Here is a 20,171-nt window from a genome sequence, read left to right as displayed (position 1 = left end):
CCATCGTATATATTTGATTTTGCGGTAAAAGTAGATTGTGAGCGCCTGGGTGAAAGTCATTGAAAATGAAAGGGTCGAGTAAAGTGTTAAATCAAACCACGCCAGACAGCCTGTGAGCATGTTTGTATGTACGTGTGAATGACCGTTGCTAAATATATTATCTAAGTTTGAAACGTGCGCGCGTGGATACAATCATGAAAGTAAATTGGATCGATGATTTATTTTCAACACTATGTCGAGATGTATCATGTTCTATTAGCTGTCTAATGCAATGAAACTGAACTTGCCGTTACGTATCTATAAATCTATAAATCGAAGTTTTGATTGTTTTTATTAATATATTGATGAGCGATTAATCGAGCGAAAAACAAATAATTTGTATAACAGCATTGGAGACAACTATGTTTATTTTTTTAATGTTTCACACTAAAATTTTGGGACTGTAATAACTACTAATAACAAGATGTGCAACCTTGAACTCAGTTTCAGTGGACCACGGTCAAATATTATAGCCACGGTTTATTTACGGTTTTGCGGTTAACGCAAGCCGCAGATCGTTAGCGAAAGTTCCACTTGCTTTCTAAACACGCTCTCTATTTTACCGGTAAAAGATGAGCTAGACAATAGCAGCTGTCATTTAACGAACAACTGCGTATTTCTACAGTACGTTATTTCAGACTTCTAAATAATCCATAAATATCCTTGTAACTATACAATTGTCGTAAGTGATACTTTATGTGATGTGTTAAACGCGATCAATTAGCAAAAGCATAAAAATCTATACCGCAATAAAATCTTTGACAGGAAACGAATTACTGTACATATGTATGTAACAAGAAAATAATAAATAGTTTAATTATAAAAAGATTATTAAAAATGAGGAAAAGATAGAATATTAATTTATATTAATTTAATATATTTATTAATATAGGGTATTTAAATAATTTACGTAAATTACTAATTACGTAAATAATAAATAAATAAATTATTAATAAATATATTTTAAAAGAAATTCCTAATATATTATCCCGCGTTCACATTCGATGAAAAAGAAAAGATAACCACTTGTAATAATCAGACAGGTGGATAGAAACGTCATTAGTGAATGTCAACGGTTCAATCACACGGAATAGATCATGTACAGGATGACGGTCATACGCAACATCCTCTATCTCATGTGATAGATGTAAGAAGAATGTGACAATCATTCCGTTTTTGCCATTCTCATAACGGATATAAATACGTAGATTGACATAACTTAACAGCGGCAGTTTATGTCATTTAGATGCGCTACGTAGTTGACGCGCTGCCAGTGAGCTAGCTCGCAAGAAAACCGGTAACAAAGATGACAATTGCGGCCCACGCGCACACAGATGAGCACACATACATACGCAAAATCCTCTGAAGTAATCTAATTACAATAATTTCGTCGTAGAGAAATTCGCTTTTCATTATATGCGAAGTCAGTTTCTTACTTACGTCCGCGAATAGACGAACAATATGATTTTTAATGACGATAATATTAATATACCTCGTTATCTTTAAAGAATCTGTCGTAATTAAGTTATATGATATCTTATTGCTTAGTACGTAATCCAACATTAATATATAAGCATGTAATTTATATGTGATGAAAACAGCTTCTATAATTAAAAACTAGCAATCTAAAATTTTCCTAAAGTATATATTATATTTTTGTAATACACGACACAGTGTTATTAATCGAATCATTGCTTTCAGAAATTTGATCCAAAAAAATAATTCACGCATATTTTTATTATTTTTATTTCTAAATTTAATTTTTACTTTCTTGAATTACACTTTTCTCTTTTTTGAATAAATATTTTTTGAAATATTTATTTTGTATCCATGACATCGTTAATTATTTGTGTAGGAAAGAGTTAATGTTCCTTGCTTTTATAGCGTGGTTCCTGATGCATTTTTCACGCCATGCAACGCTGTGTGAAAGGTAGTATATCAGAGGCGTTGCACATTATGACATCAAAGAGTCAATACCAACGCATATTCAGTTCATTACAGATGATAAAATATGTATTCAGGATGGGAAACATTTTACGATGACTTTTTAATACTTCTTCGGAAATAATAAATCTGTGAATTATAAAAGGATTTTCGATCTACACGCATGATAAAATGAGATTCATTCTCAGATATTTGTATTTCTATATTTACATATTATTTAATTATAATCATATACTTTTTTAGAAACGCAATGAGATGTGAAAAAAGAAGCTATGTTTAATAAAATATATCTGACATACAAAATACGCTCTTTTAAATGGATTTATTAATTATGAATTATCAAGGAATTTTTTCTCCAAGAATTTATAATTCGTCTTTTTCATAAATAAATAAATTTGTCAAAAATTTAAAATGTTAATTACATTTGATGAATCCGTATTCTAATATTTGTGTCATGCGAGTTGTCCGATTACATATTAAGACGTTTTGCAATATTCACTCATGGTACCGTTTCGGCACGCCCGAATCATTGCCGTAATAAGAAACGGTGTCGGTGGATTTTTGGCCACTGACAGTCACTGAAAATGGAGTACGGACCTATGGTTTCCACGGACATAATATGAGATATTTCGTAGGTAACGAAGTAGGTGTGTCAGTCGAAATATAATTGAGATCATGTGTAACCGGTAGTTGCGTTACGATTAACTCCTTACCTACTTTCTTTGGAAGAAACTAATCACACAATTGTCTAGCTGTTTAGTTGTACTTAAGCAACAATTAAAAAATTATAATTAATAGAGATTTCTCAAACACATTACAATTTGCAACAAATTAAATGCTTCATAATTTAAAATCGAAAATTAAATAAAAGATACTCAATAGCAGTTTCTTATTAACAAAGTAATGTAAAAAAGTTGACTTTTTTCTAGCAGAAACTTGTCAGGAAGTCTAATTAGCGTTATACAACGTTGAGAATTGCAGTGTTTTGGTGAATTAAGCTTCAAGAGCGTAAACAGATAACAAGATCAAATTCTTCATTCAATTCCAAACAAATTTTCTTCCGACAAAAAATTAATTTCAATTACAAAACCAACAACGTTACGAACGATTGCTCATCTGTGATGTCATTTCCAGCAATTGTAATTAAGTTATTTTTTAACAATATTCTATTCATCAGAAGTTGAATGTAGAAATTAAAAAGGCACTGATTCCAGATTCGAGCAATTAGTAGCTAAGAGAAAGTATTAATGTCTCCTAACGTACCCCGTACCCCCGTACTTTTCCCGGATATCCTGCATATTTTAATTATTAAGATTTCAATAGGTCCGCCGATCTCGCGTTAGCATTCGCGGGCCCCGAGATACGGGCCCGCGAGAGACAATGATCCTCCCGCGGAGGAAACGTGCGACGCCGAGGTGAGATAGACAGCCGATACGTCCACGAACGCAAGGCATATCAAGGTGGCATCAAAAAAGTGAATACGAAACCCGGAGGAAATTGCATGATGTAATAATTGTCCTGTGGGAGTGCCTAGAGTGGAGCGAATACCACAATACCGGTGTTGCACACTATGGGAACTATTGTTACAGATTTTACAGTCTACTACTGTGTGCTTCTTGCCCGTCCGTCAACTCCCACGTGGCTTTCACTTGTCCCCGCGAAGCCAAACTTCTTCTTATGTTCCATTCTGTCAGAACATCACGCTCATTCTCTCTACAGCAAACGCGTTTCCGTCCTTTTACGTTGTCATTATCAATACACTTTCTTCGAGGTTTCATCAACTGTGTGATTTTTCAGACTTTCAAGTCTTTAAAGTCTAAAACTTACAGTTGTAAATATTTCGAAAAGATAAAATTAATTGAACATTAAAAAACAACATTAATTAGTATGTAAACATACAACTAAGTAACAAGAAGGTCTTATCAATCTAAGCTGGATCTCAAATAACATAAGCACACAAAACAAAATTTAATGTTTGATCCAGAGATTAGACCAAAGTATTCTTATGTATTTTAATACTCTGAAACCAAATTCGATTTTTCAGTATTTTTAGAACATTTATGACTTGGTTTTCAATATGCAAATATAAGGTAAAAAGAGAAAATAAGTTCAATGATAAATGCAAAAATTAATATGCAAGCTGGTAATTTAAAAATTGAGCTTTTCTGTTTAATAAAAAAAAATTACGTGATAAAGCAATTTGGACAGCGAATTCAGAGCATCGAAATACATAAGAATATCACGATATGATTTCCGGATAAAAAAAATTTTTTTGTACCCACGGATAATATTTTGATGTAAATTTAAAAACATATCTAGTTCTGTAAACTTCTGAAATAATTTTCGGGTTTAAAATATAACTGAAACTAAGATAATAATATTACAAATTATATATATATATATATATACATAAATTAATAAGTAATTTAATGATATTGATGTTAATAAGTATTGATCTTAAAAAATTAATTGTTTAAGTAAATAATTTATTGCAAAAAATACCTCAGTCAGAATTCAAATCTGAACTTACATTCCAATGTCTTTATCAATTCAACCACTGAAATTGACAAAATTTGTCGCAATAACTAATATATCTAGAGAAATGTTTTTTAAAAGCATGTAAAATGAACAATAAATAACATTAATTAAAATTAAATGTATTTAATTTTAATGTAATTTAATGAAATCATCAGAAATGTATGCCAGTGAAATCAACAATTTATATATATAATACTTATATGTTGCTTAAAAGTACAATAAAAGGAATTATTATAAATTCTGATAAACTTATCACATTTTATTGAAATATTAACGATACATTCTTCCAGATACAAAAACACAGAAATAAATTTCAGGACTATTCTTTACACTGATGCCCATCTTCATATCATTAGAACTAATACCATTGAGGCTTTCACGAGTGCTTTCTATATAAAAGCTATTTCGCGCGGGTTATCTCCGTGTCCATATTCATTCTTGAAATGCCAACGTTTGAACGTTGCAGGCAGTTCATTTTGTCAGAGAGAGGAATAGTCTGATATTCGGTATTTAGGAGCACTCTGATTAGATTACTCCTCGTTCTCTCTGATAAAATAAATTCCAACGTTCACAAAACATAAATATTTCAAGAATGTATATGAACACGGAGATACTCGCAAAATATTAGGTGTTGGAATTAATTCGTAGCGTTTTTAAATGAAAGAATGTTATTTATTTCACATGAGCATTAAAAAATACATTAATGAAAGTACTTCCCATCACTTGTAAAACGCTACGAATTAATTCCAACACCTAATACATAACTTTTATACACATAGCCTCTACATATGTACATAATTAATACTTTGTATATGAATTTTTCTTTTATTTATTTACGTTTAAACGAAATTCTGTATTTTAATACACAGAAAAAATGTTATGGTTGCCACAATCGGAAATAATAATTTTCACTCATCATATTTAATTGTGATAATCATAAGATGAACATATCTTTACAGCCATAATCGTTAAGATATGTTAATTACAATCGTACTGTAGTTCTTGTAATAAAAAAATGTAATAAAAAAGTATTAATGGGCGAATTTTGGTCATGGCAATCGTAATTGTTTTTCCCATAAAATTAAAGATGCCATTTTAGCCTCGCTAATAATTTCATTTTTTTTCTTTTATGCATTAGATATAAGAAAGATTAAAGATATGTAAATGTAAAACAAATAATTCTGATATTATGAGACTTATAGGTAATATTAAAATAAATTTTCATTAAACAAGAACAAGGGTAGAAAATTAACAAATTGACATCTTCGATTCTAATAGGATATTATCGATGGTTTTGGTATCAATGAAAGAAAAGGGAAATCCAGTTTACAAAAAAAGCAACTCGAGCAAAATGTAAAACTTAAATACTAACCGAATTAATTTGTTTAACAAAAAAAGAAAAAATACAGCCGCTTTTCGACATTCACTTCGCGTAGCAGCCGATCATCCGGCGACTTTTCCTATGTTTTCGAGTCGTTAGAGTAATGTCCTGTCTTGTGCAATTGTGTGCAACGAAAGAACATATAATCGAGATGAGCAATCGCAATCACGAACCTTCATTGTCGTGTATTTTCTACCGAGGCGTTGTAAAAATGCACGCGACGCTTCGCATTTTTACTAAGCAGGAGAGCTGTCATTTAGTATCCCAGTGCCTTAATGAATGTTTAAGGGTCATCAAGGTTGAACATGGCGGCGCGACGCATTGCGCCGTGGAAGGGGCGCGGCGGTGGTTGCCTATTGTGTCACCCTATATATAACGGCACCCGACACCCCACGCCGTATTAAGAACATTCACCGCATCCGCGGTAACATGGTTTCCAGTTCCAACAAGGTATATCGCCGAGTATTTCGAGCTGGCGCGAGTGCGCGAATACGTGGTTCATGGTGCCCGCGTAAGAAAAAGAGAGAGGGAGAGAGCGAGATCAATTTCAGTCACTATCAATCTAAATGCAAGTGCTCGGTCTAAATGTTTCGATGATTTTTTTCGCGAAACCGATATTGGTGCCCGTGGGAAAGTGTGCGGCTTGATAAAGGCGATTGTATACGCGATGTTTCGCCCATATATTCTCAAGATTTATTCTGAGAAAATGCTTTAGGACGCGAAATGCTGTAGAGTGACAAGTGCGTCATTATGTGAACGTGAACGCGTATTGGAAGTATTTCGTTTTGAATATAATCGTTGAATAAATTAAAGAGCACGCAATTTCTACGCACTAAAATCTAAGTTTGTCATTTCAGAATTCGTATATTCAACGATTTATTGCAATTTTTGTCACTAACCACACAGCCTCCAAGGAACGTCCTAAAAACATCCAGAGAATATTCTATGTTCTAAAAACATTTTTAGGATATTCTTCGGATAAAGTGTGCTGTATGGATATCTTCTCGTGATATTCACAATACATCAGCGTCACGTTATTGAGTTACTGCGTTTTCTTCATAGAGAAAATTCATCTTTCCTTTTAAGATGACGCCATGGCTGATGGCATTCTTCTGTCTGGCAACCGCGAGCTGTTCGAACGTCACGGACCAGCAAACATCGGAAACACAACATGATCAAGTGGCGATCTTGAAGCAGATCAGAAAGGTGAACGAAGACGGCTCTTACACGTATGGTTACGAAGCTGGTGATGGCTCATTCAAGGTAATTATGTGCGTAACTACTTAAGCGCGTAATTTAACCGCGCCTATCATCTATTTTTCCGAGAATCATAAATTGCACCGCACAGTCGGTTCCCACAGTATCGAATATTAATTAGCCGGAACAATTCTTTTCACTTCTGATTGCAATTAAAATAACAACATGCTAAGTGAGCAATGCTAATAGCACAATTTTAATTATATCAATATCAACAGTAACTTCAATAGATACAAAAATCTAATGGACTGCCATGATTACAGCAGGCAATTAGAAAAGTTATACTTTATTATATAATTTTATTTATCCTCTCATCAGTCTCATCTATAATTATAAAATTTTCAAAAAATTCTGTTATTTAAATTAATAAATAAAGCGAATAATATGTTTAAATTTAAATTATTATTGAAATATATTTTGGAAATATATTATTATCATTTAAATATTTAATAAAGCAAGATTATATAGTTTAGTATTTATTATATATATCTATATAAAATTATTTAATTAAAACATTTTTTTATTTTTCACATTTATGATAATTGTATTAATAAAAAAATTAATTTGTTCATGCAAGACGTAAGAATGACGCCATTCTCACGAAAAAAATGAACGGAAAATACTTGCTTTGTCAGGTCGAGAGTCGTGATGTTTTGGGCAACATTAAAGGCACATTCGGTTTTGTCGACGCTAACGGCGAGATAAAGAGAGTTTCGTACTCCTCTTCGAACGGGACGGGTTTTAAAGCAACCACCATGTCGCCATTGCAGGAACACGTATCAGTCGTGCAAAGCATGCCGCGCATTAACCGTACGTTAACTACGAAAAGACCGACCATCGTGTACGCCACGACGACGGAATCGTCGACGAGACCGTCAGTGGTACAGTCGATTCCTCGAACGAGGAAGACAACTACGAGTACCACCACGACGACCACAAGCACCACCACTACAGAGGCACCAAAGACGATATTCGGACACTACTTAAAGGGCACGGCGAAGAACAGGCCGCGCTTAGTCATCAATGGTCAGCAGAGACCGATCGTCATAGAGGAAGACATCGAAGACGAAGATTCGCAAATTAATCGACCCAGTACGGATGACAAGAGTGGTGCTTATCGAAAGATCATCTTTGCCAAGCGACCAATTGAACACAGTCTCCCGCCGATCTCTGAGGATTTCGTAGAGAAGGAAGACGAGGTCAAAATCACGACGGGGAACAATTTGAGAAGGCAATTACACGACGAGACAACGAAGTCGAATTCTGATGATAACGACGAACATTCCGACGTTTATGGCGGTTCATTGTCTACGACGCGTCCTTTGTTCACCACGACATCTCCATCGCGAATTCTCCAGAGGGTTTCCACTACTTCGCGCACAGAACGACCGAAATTCTATGTCAATCGTCAAGATAATCTAGGAGCGGGTGGTCGATTCGACAGTCCGAAGTACGAAGGTTCTCGGGTCTACGAGGCTGAAACGAAACCCCCTCAAGAGGAACGTACGTCGACTCAGCAGACCTTACTTCACGGCTCTACAACCAGGATACCAGATATTCGGGACTATGTCAGACAGAGCACCGAGCCTGTCTTCATGAGACAGCAGCCCGAGCAGTATCTGCGAGAATTGCCGCCCAGGATACTCGTTCCATCCCAACCGGGTAATCTCGAGGAAGAGGGAGGCGTCTACAGAGCAATACCGATCAGTAGAATTTTGTTAAGACCTCCGTCGAATCATCAGCCGGTCTATTCGAGCACGACAGATGCCAACGTTCATTACCTGACGGAGACTCCCGTACCCGATCCTGAAGATGAGGCGCGGATCGCAATAAACATGAACTATATGCGTCCACGTCCTGTACGACCGCTGATGTATTCGGACGCCGACCAAAGAGCACGGCCGATTCTACGACCGATTCCAAATGCGGTAGTTCCTGATGACAGGGATTATCAGGCAACCACGCCCGAGACTGTATATCCTTACCGAACTGGCGCACTGCCGCTGCCTCCAGAGCCACCGAATCCGATCGCACCTCCTCTGAGTCGACGAGACTTCCAGATGTTGCTAAGGAGGCTACTGGTGAGCCAATATGGCGTACAAGCCCTATCATATCCAAAGAGCTTCCTCGAAGATGCATTATATGATCAGCAGCCATATCCGTCGTATCCAGCGGGCTTTCAGGCGCCGCTTCCGAGACCCGAACTCGCGTATGATCAACAAGCGCAATATGGTGAGCGAGTATCCCTGAGACGTCCGGTCTATCCTCGAGCTCTAAGCCCGCTCTATCATCCCCAGTATGATGAGTACCACGACAGATATCCCAAGAGAGTGTACAGGCAGAAATTTTACACACACGACGTAGATGAAAATGACGAGATCCTACCAGCGCCTATTAGAGAAGCTTTGCTGCTGCGAATGGTAAATCTAGCGATCAACACTGAACGATCAACGACCGTTCCGATGACCACCACGACACCGGCATCGAGATACAGAAAGACAGGCCCAGTCAGAAGCGTGCAGATCATTACAGACGATGAGGAGGAGGAAAAGGACACGAGGAAAAAAATGTAACGAGTGGATTAGAAGTAGTTAGGAATTACGAAAAAGTATTACTTATTGCAAGTACATAAAACGAGTTAAATTATTGTAGAATTTTAACTAATTGTTACGACTTTTTTTTATAAGAAAGAATCTTGACGAAAGTTAACGAATTTGCTTCCAACAATAATTTTTAGATATGTAATTTTTATCATTACTAATTATCCTGGAACAGCAAATTCTCACGGTAGCACATTTAAGCATGACGAAGGGGCTTACGTCAACGGTAACCTTTTTTTTTTTGTAGTGGACGAACGGATATGTCCATCAGCGTGTAAGGATCAATGTCTTACACGCAACGAACGTATTCGTGTCGTTAATGAATCGAATCGTTTCGCGAAAGGGAAATCGTTGCTGCGCAGCCCGACCGATTTTCTGCACGATAGCTTGCCAACATTTGTTGAAGCATATTTACGTGCTTTAGAATAGATGCATCAGTGTACGACCGACAAAGTAATAGTTAGATAATTAAATTACTTTTCCAAGCAAAGATATTTTATTTTCTCATACACTTATCTTACAGGTATCGCATAAAATTTTTTTCACGCTGCTGAGATTTGCATATAAATTATGTCGTTTAAAATTAATAACGAGGAAAGAATGTTGAAACAACAAAATTACCACAATGAATAGCATTTCAATAGATGACAGTTTTAATTACATAATAATTATATATTACGATAACTAGGAATTATTATCCGCGACTTTGAAAAATATATTCTTATTCCTTATGTCTGTTTCTACCAATGTACATTAATTTTATACTTGATTTAACTTAATTTTTAATTAATCTTTTTGTTTTGATTCTTAGAACCAAAGTAAAATAAAAAGTTAAATCAAGATTAAAATTAATCTACTTGTGCTCTTTCTACCAATATAGTTTCATTTTAATCTTGTCCGACTAACTCTTTATCTTTTTCTAGTTCTAAGAATTAAAGTTAATTTACATTGATAAAAATAGGCATTGGTAAAAACAGACATAAGTCTCTTAGAAACCGAGCATATACATTGGGCATTTATTGTCAGCAGTCAATCACTGATGCACCTATCTTAAGCGATTATTCAAAAGAAATCTCTTCTATGAGAGGTACTCTCTATTAAAACGCACCAGACAATACTAGCGAAAGTTCTAGATCATAAGGCATCTTTAATATGCTCCCTGCTTACGACTGTAAATATGATGTTACGTAAGAGACTAGTGTGATATATACGCATCGAAATAAAGAAAGAGTCGGACGGTAGACTTCGAGACGTTGTGTGAGAACTCATTTCATAAGTCCCTGAGAGTCGGCGTTACCAGAAAAGAATAGTAACGCGTCTGGTAATTAGCGTCGCGCATTGCGACATTTCTGCCTGGTCGGGTCTACGCGGCAAATTTACGCGCGAATATGCCGAGGGAGTAGATCATGAGATCTCGCGCGTGATTTCCACGCGTTCAGAAAGCCCGCCTGTTGTCTGCGAGCGAATTTCTTCGTCGAAAAAAAACGTTACGCGTGACACACGACGCAGATATCTCACGCGTTTATTCGAACAGCACGTGAGAAACGGAACAATCACCGCTCGGTGAACATTCGATTTGCAACAAGTGGCAACAAAAGACGAATCAACTGGATAAATTTAAAAATTAATTTTTATTTAAAATATTAAAAATATTAAAACGGTTCATTAATGATCATGCAAATTATTAATTGGTTTATAGATGAAGTGAATTAAAATTTTCTTTAATTCATTTCAAAAATTTCAAAAATTTTGTTTGTACAAAGTACAAAAGTATACGTGTGTCAATTACTGATAAGTGAAGTAAAACATATACATGCAAGTAATCGCAATGCCAATATTGACTCAACATTCCGCTTAAGAATGTCGATCGAATGAGTTTCCGGTGTGAAAAGCAACGTGCGAAATAATTTGTAATTCACGGCGAGTGGCAGGCTATTTTCCACAGAAATCTAAAGAGTGCAGTTCTGATTTTTCCACGCGTGCCGGATATGCACGCTTGCATTTGAAAGGCCGTCGTTAAGACACAGGCGAGGACAGTGGGTCTTGCACACGTCTTCCGGTATTCCGGTATTGCATGCGACAGTTACAATGGCGTAGGCGCATTTTCACAATGGAATCAGCACCAATAGGAATACGCGGATCTGTAAGATTATCTAATTAAAGCGCCCGCCGTACCGGTTTGTCTCTCACTCTTATTCCAGAGATAGAAAGTCGTCGAGGAGGATACATGGTGTCTCACAGAAATGGGCATAATGCATAGATTTGTATGCTAGGAAATAACGCGAGCGAAGAAAATCACGAGGTATCCCGATATGAGGCGAAGCCGTTTCAACAACAATAGTCGAAAGCAAATAATCCGAGACAAAAGCGACGCTTACCTGACATTTGTCCTGTCATGTCCCTCGAGTTTCCAATGTGCGTTGACATTTTTATCAGCTATCGACTTTCTACGAGTCAAATTATATCACTCCGCGGATCTACCTGTTATTATTCACGGCATTGTCTCACAACGATTTTATCTAGAACGGCCTCGGTTGTTCAAATCGTGTTTCGCGAAATCTAACGACAATTCGTAACGGCAACTTTAATTTTCTACAAGAAGCAGATAAAAAATGATCTTGATAAAAAATTAGATACTCAGTTTTTCAATTTTTATCGTTGTGACATTCTATCGTTATCATATAAATTTTTATTCTTATTCTTAAATACATTTATTCTTATATACATTTATCGTGTTAATCGCGTGTGCATTTGCAATATATGTTTACTGTACATCGTTTTTCTTATAATAATTCTATCCGAGGGGGATAGAATATCCTTGGCGCAATATGAGGCATGAAAATAGCACAGAGAATTGGCACAAGGGCACTCGCAATTTAATTGGAGGCCACCGAGATCTTCGAGTGAATGGATGAAGAGCGGGGTACGTTCTTCAAACTCTCGATGTCGTCCTCGAGCGAATAGGGCACGAAGGGCTCGGTCTGCACGCCCACGTCCTCATGATCGAGCTCCAACGCGTCTTGCTCGTAGATTACGTCGTGACTCCGCGGTCTCGCCACAGATGGGATCCACGGTTGCGGAACGCCTTTGCCGAGAGCCAGAAAAACCGCAGCGGTCGTCAGTAAGACGACAGAAGCAACACCGAACACCAATCGCCAAGAACCAGCGATCTAAAACGGACGAACATTCGCAAACGCGAATTAAAATTTAAAATCAGATTAAAATAATAAAAAAGAATTTTTATCAGCCGTAGAGAATTACGATCATAGAATTTCTATGCAATCTCTTAATTATTTATTATTTGAGAAATGGAGCAATAAAGTTGTTCATCTCTCAACATTTATGTCAAAATTAATCTACAAAAATATATACAACAAAATGTAAAAATATATATATATAAATATTTTTCTTTTATTTTAAATTAAAAATCTTAAATATATTACGCGAATATATTATATTCTTATTTAAAACAATGTGCAATTAGGCACAAAATAATTCAAAATAATAAATAATATAAAAAAAAATATTTTATACAATATTTTTATAATAAGATTTCCTCTATTTATCACATGCTCAAAAAATAATTTTTTCCAAAATCTATATTTACAAAATTATTTTTAAAAAATATTATTGTTGTATCTAAATAAAAATAAATTAATTAAGAAAACCTTCATATAGAATATTTTTAATAACTATTTAAGTGAAAAGCAGCGAGGGACTCATGCGAAACGTAAAAAGTAGAAGGAAAGACTCGTCGCTAAATCGTTATGTAATCCGACATTTAATGCGGATGTACGAAGATATTTAATGCGTTATTATGTTTGCGCGGGCGGATAACGCGCGTGCCTGCGTGATAGTAACTCGACTTACGGAGCCATGAAGAGCCTGGGTGACGAAGTAATTGGCAGCCAGCAGTCCCGCGGCGCCCAGCGTGGAGCAAAGAGCGCACGCAGCCGCGGCGCACGCCGGTGATTCCGCAGGTGCGAGATCAGCTATGGCTGCGAGTGCACCGGCCGGTGCGGTGCCAGAAACGAGGAGGGCTGCTATCCCCAGCCAGGCAGCACCCAGGGCCTGGCAGCCAGCGTAACCAGCGACGAAGAGAAGGGCCGCGGGGATGAAGTGCGCTAATCGCATTCAATTCGGTATTACTAAGAATAATTAACAAGGGAACCTCTCGCAGAATGTCAAATTCTGATTTTAATGAAGCTTTGTGTGCATATAAATTACGTAAATATATTTAGAAAATATCAACTGAAATCAGTAAACGGTTTTAAGGGATGAAACTATGCCTTATATGTAAAATAAAGGTTTCAATTTTTTTTTGTTAATCCTCAAAAACTATTCGAATATAAAAAATGTTTTATACAATATTTTTATAATAAGATTTCCTCTATTTATCTACCTCACATGTTCAAACAATAATTTCCTCCAAAATCTATATTTACAAGATTATTTTTAAAAAATATTATTATTGTACCTAAATAAAGATAAGTTAATAGAAAATCTTCATATAGAACATTTTTTTATATCTTAAACAGTTTTTGAGATATAACAAAAAAAGCTGAAAACTACTTTAAATGTGAAGAGTGATTTCATCTTTTAAACCGTTTATTAACTGCAACTGATACTTTCATCTATTTACGTAACCAATATGTATACAAAGTTTCATTAAAATTAAAATTTGACACTTCAAACAGTTCCCTTATAAGCAGAATCAGAGAGACGTGTCGTGAAAATATTCTTGTTATGTTACGTGGGATAAAGCCTTTAGTTCATTACTCAACATGTCTGAGACTTTCCATCTTCAATTATCGTAATGAGATCTCGTAAGCTATTACTCTCACAATCAGAACAAGGTAACGCCAACAATCAGTTCACCTCGCAGCATGAAATGAGTAATCTATAACGCATCAGTATTGCCTACTTTTCTATACTACAATAATATTGCTGAATTTCAATATTGTTAAATTTTCATGTTACACATTTCTTATAATTTAAAACGTTTTCATTGAGAATCTGTAAAGAATATAGGAAACGAAAATTACCTCTTTTTATATCGATTAATTCTACTGTATATATTTTACATAAATTTACTCTTAGAGTTGAGAGTGAAAATGACCAAGTGGCCAAAATTCTTGCACGAGTTTCATAATATCACAATATATTTAAAAATAATAGATTCATTCTGTGTTCATTCTGTGTAAGAGCGAAGTTAGCAAATTGCTCTTATTGATTTTCTAGATCCAAGATTTTAGTAAACTTAGATTATATAAATGTGATAACTTTATTAGAATAAAAGAAACTAATTGGCGAATATTGTAATCGTCATCTTGCAAACTGTGCGAGTTACGCATACGCAAAAATATTAAGTGGCTCCAAAATTGGAAAAGTGAACTTACTATTTTTATTTATATTGTAGTATTATAGATGTAATATCGGAAATACACATAACGCACCTGTATAGACGACCAACTTTCTCGCCGTGGTCGTGGAAACTATTTTAGATTCGCGGACGTGATCTACCAGGAGGCCGCAGGTCAGCGCAGCCATAAAGTGACCGATGTGAGGTAACGTGGTCAACACTGAGTCCTGAATTGAATTACAATTTAATAACGAGGTGAGACTGCGAGACCTACGAGCTCGCAACTATCTCCATAATATTGGTCTGGATATTAAATATTGTATCCTAACATATAATATAAAGTTTATACGATAATAAATGAGAATCGACTGATATGTGACACATAAAAAGAAATTCTTATTTAATTAAAACAGATTGTAGTGCTTAATAATATCTTTTTTTGCGTGTATATAATTGTAATTTTTGAATTTTAAAGTTTATATCTTTTTCATTTTGATATTTCGCGCGGTTTTTTTCATTTGAATATTTATGGAATGTTTTTAATGTTAAAATAATGGTAAATAAAAACAATCTCAGCCAACTTACGTTAGCTGTAGAAAATCCATAGATAAGCTTCAGGTACTTCGTCATGCCAAGTGCGAGCGTCGCGTCACCCCATTGATTACCCATCGTCGCCACTGCGGACGCCCAAACGGGTACAGATCTCAACAGCTTTCCCCATGGTATCACAGCCGCCTGTGATAATTAGATTATTAATCTCGTAGTTACATTTTAAAAAAGGTTTAACAGATTAGGTACATACATGTGGTAAATCTTAAGTAATCTGCTAAGTCAATGTTATTCGTCGTACGACAGGTTTGTCACAGGTAATTAGCGAATGGAAAATTTCTAGAGACTACATAGAAGCTTTCAACTCTTATCAGACTATTAATTAGCACGTTCAACTACTTTAATAACTTCCGAGAGTGTTGCGAATGCTAGCTAAATAGATCGGAAGTGTCGCTTACAGTTGTATCATGTTGATAGGACTTTGGCGTGTCTTTAACAAATCGGCCGAAGGCGAAATACCAGCAGAGTGCCAAAAGAACCAGACCGTAACACAAAGAATCGCGACCGAACGTTCGCACCACCGCGGTGCCCAGCCATCCAGTGAGGCAGTAACCCACGCTGACAGCTTAAAGCATGGGAATTAGGATTAGTCGAGTAATTCGGATGTAGACTGGTAACACGCATTGTCAGTGTAGAATATTTTTAAAGATGTCCTACAAATTAAAGAGCATGCTGTCGTAATATGCTGTAGAGCAGTAATGCGCAATTTACAGTTCCGTGGATTTTTTGTGTCTTACCAACATATAGTCGAAAAAACGTAAAATCATATTTTTTATTTTATACAAACGAAATAAACGTTATGTATCCCAAAGATTTTACACCTATTTCTAAAAATGGCTTTCTGAAAGTGATTCTTGAAAATGGTTGCGCGTCACTGTCGTAGAATATGCAAATATGCAAATCTGTTTTTACTACAAAACATTAAAATAATAAACGACTCGGAGAGTCGACTTCTTTGTTCTTTTTACTTATCATTTAAACGATCGTATTCGCAATCCCGAATATACCTGCATAACAACTGAAGTACCAGCTTCTATGATTGCTCTTAAACCAGGTCATAGCGAACATGTGAGCAGCAGGCATGGTTGCGCCCTGCAAAAGAGGATGTCGTAATGATTCTCGCGCGAATGTTTTATGTCGGCTACGTCGTGTTTTACGTGTGCTACGCAAAATCGAGTTCACGTCATTGCGAAGCGCTTGGAAATGGCGGTAATAAAGTCTGCGCGCCGACTTACGGTGCATAATCCTTGAAACAACCGAAGCGCGACATGCGACGGTCCGCGCCAGGCTGCAGGTACTAATAGAGACGCTAAGCAGGCGCTAAGAACTGCACGTGAGAACACCATGGAGGGCCCTGATCGGCCCCACACCAGGCAACCTCCCAGGATCGGACCGGCGACTTGTCCCCATAAGAACGCCTCGCGCATAATCGATTCCGCTCGCTCCTCCTGCGGCAGCTGTCGTTCATAACATGGATTATTAATGTTATTCTGCAACGTAGCGTTGCAAAGCATAACTGTTCTTTAATGTAATGTGTACATTTACTTCTTGGAATAGCTTCTTGAAAAGACTGGTAGTTTAAATTAATCATTAATTATTAATGCAAAACGAAGCGCTGTCACAACAACAATCTTGTTCAGTTTGCTTTCGTATTAACGAATAAAAATTTGTTAGACAAATAAAAGTAGGAAGTACCACGTTTACCACTGAAATATAAGGCAAAATATATTTAAGTATGTGTATACCTCCATAAATATAATTTCAAAGTCTTCGGTGCGATTGCGGCTGGTGATATTGACCAGCATATCGCAGTGCCAAGATGTGTCGATGATGGCATGATTGTCTTTCTGATTTGCCAGCAGTGCGACAGAGGAGCTGACTTCGACTGCGCCGCAAAGCGCAAATCCAACAGCGACTAGACCGGCGACGATGTGTCGCGCTCGTACAGCCGCTAACAAATAGTAATGTAATTACATGATAATCGTAATAATCGCGACCAATTTGATCAAATTACCGATTAAAAAAATCGCTAAAAACTTACAAATAATTTCATAACCAATAAAGATCAAATAAAGATCAATCATATCGCGTTGTTGATAAAAATCTTATGAATATTTTAACAATATCAAATTGTATCAGTAAAAATTAGAAAAAGAATCAAATAATTTTTTATTGGATCGTGTGACTTATTTTGTAAATATTTATCCAAGAATTTTATCGTTGTTTATCCTGAAGAAAGCTTGATCGAGGCCGAACGTCTATTATATTAGGTGTTGGAATTAATTCGTAGCGTTTTACAAGAGATGGGAAGTACTTTCATTAATGTATTTTTTAATGCTCATGTGAAATAAATAACATCCTTTCATTAAAAAACGCTACGAATTAATTCCAACACCTAATATTTATATACATACATCAGAATAAAATATTATCTCGCTAACTAAATCTTGCGTTGTAGCACATGCCCTTTATTTAATTAATTTGAATTATAAGCCACTTGAACTCTTCATTGTGAATTTTTTATTTACTGTCGAGGGAATTATTTAATAAAAAAAATTATTGAATAGAACGGTAGGTATGCATTATTAATTATATTGCGCACAGCTAAATTTTCACATTTTTGACAGAATCATTCAAATTATAATAGTAACAAAAGAAATTTTCATGTGTGTATATGTACATACATTATCATAGTCTCGGAGCACAGCAATGTTTGATTTTGATAACTAACTGATTACTCAAACGACTGGCACGATAATATCTTGCGTACAAATTCTAAATTTAAAAGACACTTGTGTCGATTGGCTTTTTACGTGTAAAAATAATATTTGTATTATAAAATTACAAAACACACAAACATTCGATCAAAACACATAATCATAACATTTCGATAATATTAGACTGTAGATTAATATATAAACTCAAATATCACAGTCAAAATATTTAACTATAAAACGCAACTTTCAAAAGAATCTCTCTTTATTAATTTGTTAAAATAAATAATTAATTATAACTAAATAAAGTAGATAATAAGTATGAATGAAGTTACTTAAAGTTTGGCCACGCGACAACGCGAAATAAAATTAGATCTCACGCGCACGATGTAAGAAATAAAATTAGTTACAGTGATTAGAATTTTGACGAACCTCGAACCTCTTGTGCAGCGAGTTTTAGTTGACAACTGCCACGTTTAACGAACTGCACGCTACCTCTCTTGACGAAGTCTGCCATCTCACAGAACCCAAAAATAATGAGATCGACCGCGACATCTCGCTCTTATCACGCCCCAGTGTTTGATTCTTCGCGCACTATCTCTCCACTACTCCGAGTATACTGGTGGCCTCGACTTTGGCTCGGCAATGATGAAACGCAAATAGCTGACTTTTTGACAAGACAATGAACGCGTAATGCTATTAATTCAATAATGTTAATCTAAGAAATAGTGATTTTTACGCTTCTGTTGATCCTAACGCTAATTCGTTTCATGCGAATTACAGATAAATATGTAACCGGAGCGAGTAATAACGTCTACTAATAAGCAACTAATAAGTGTAGGATGCTGATACCAAATATTTATAATTTATAATTAAAATTGAATGTAATCTTAAGATTTTTAATATGGAAAAATTAATTTCATATTAATCGAAGAATCTGACTAAAGATCACGCCGTCGTTTCACGATACATTGTATGAATAATTGATAAGTTATTCACTTCCTTTAACTCGACAGACGTAAAATCGTTTTGCGTCGTAAATTTATTAATCATAATCATAGCACACAATAATAATGTATCAAGAATTCCGGAAACCCGTTCAAAGGAAGTCGATTGAGGGCACAACGTACCTTTGACCTCGAGTGCCGCGTGTCTCAACTGGACGCTACCGCGTTTAAGACGAACTAACGCTGCCATCGTCGTCAAACGTGCTGACACATCGATTGCGTTTCCATGATGTAGGACCGATACTTTAGGCACATATCATCGACAAGTCCGTTATTGATCTTTTCGACCACTTTGCTATCGCGCGATACGAGGTTGATAGGACGCGATGATGACAGCGGTGATGAGTTACGCGAACTATACTGGTCATCTGGCCGGTGCGAGTGAATGAACATCTCCGTTAACGAGACTTGATACAATAAGTACCTATGCCGGATCAGCCTTGAAGCACCGCGCGCGAGGTCCGCCTCGTAATATTTTCCCCACGTCGGAGTCGCCAAGCGATATATTAAACTTCATCACTGATAAAGATCTTCAAACGCAACTGTTGGTTTTTCCCTGGTTTTCGCAATGATTATGACACGTGATTTAGCAATAAATATTAGTAATTAATATACAGTATTATTGTGCACGAACGCCATTGTGACGCTAATGGAACAAAAAGTACTTCTGGATTATATTATTGATAAATTTAAAAAATATTATAATGTTCACATCTCTCT

At 35.9% G+C, this 20,171-nt stretch overlaps 2 protein-coding genes across 4 annotated transcripts; one reads left to right on the top strand and one right to left on the bottom strand.

The window, feature by feature from the left end:
- The first annotated feature begins 5,726 nt into the window (after positions 1-5,726).
- Positions 5,727-11,010, top strand: LOC105149839 (uncharacterized). Of its 2 annotated transcripts, none has more exons than XM_011062537.2 (3): positions 5,727-6,352; positions 6,989-7,165; positions 7,930-11,010. In XM_011062537.2, exons 1-3 carry the CDS (start codon positions 6,332-6,334, stop codon positions 9,730-9,732), a joined length of 2,001 nt encoding a protein of 666 aa, XP_011060839.1. In that variant the 5' UTR covers positions 5,727-6,331; the 3' UTR covers positions 9,733-11,010. The 2 variants fall into 2 exon arrangements, with proteins under 2 accessions (XP_011060839.1, XP_011060838.1); XM_011062536.2 differs by having other exon boundaries at positions 5,728-6,352; positions 7,795-11,010.
- Positions 11,011-12,400: 1,390 nt separating this feature from the next.
- On the bottom strand, positions 12,401-19,911 carry LOC105149838 (sialin). 2 transcript variants are annotated; one of them, XM_011062533.2, is made up of 10 exons: positions 19,575-19,911; positions 18,877-19,111; positions 17,476-17,681; positions 16,966-17,187; positions 16,738-16,822; positions 16,129-16,295; positions 15,707-15,856; positions 15,216-15,348; positions 13,630-13,883; positions 12,401-12,929 (listed from the first exon to the last, which is right to left on the bottom strand). In XM_011062533.2, the coding sequence occupies exons 2-10, from the start codon at positions 18,959-18,961 to the stop codon at positions 12,636-12,638; spliced, it is 1,596 nt and encodes a 531-aa protein (XP_011060835.1). In that variant the 5' UTR covers positions 18,962-19,111; positions 19,575-19,911; the 3' UTR covers positions 12,401-12,635. The 2 variants fall into 2 exon arrangements, with proteins under 2 accessions (XP_011060835.1, XP_011060837.1); XM_011062535.2 differs by lacking the exon at positions 18,877-19,111.
- Between the last annotated feature and the right edge of the window lie 260 nt (positions 19,912-20,171).

Source organism: Acromyrmex echinatior, chromosome 9 (assembly GCF_024713525.1).
Source record: "Acromyrmex echinatior isolate Ae372 chromosome 9, ASM2471352v2, whole genome shotgun sequence".
In the NCBI taxonomy this organism is placed as follows: Eukaryota; Metazoa; Arthropoda; class Insecta; order Hymenoptera; family Formicidae; genus Acromyrmex; species Acromyrmex echinatior.
Note: the sequence above shows the minus strand (reverse complement) of the source record. Positions and strands in the feature narration are given on the sequence as shown.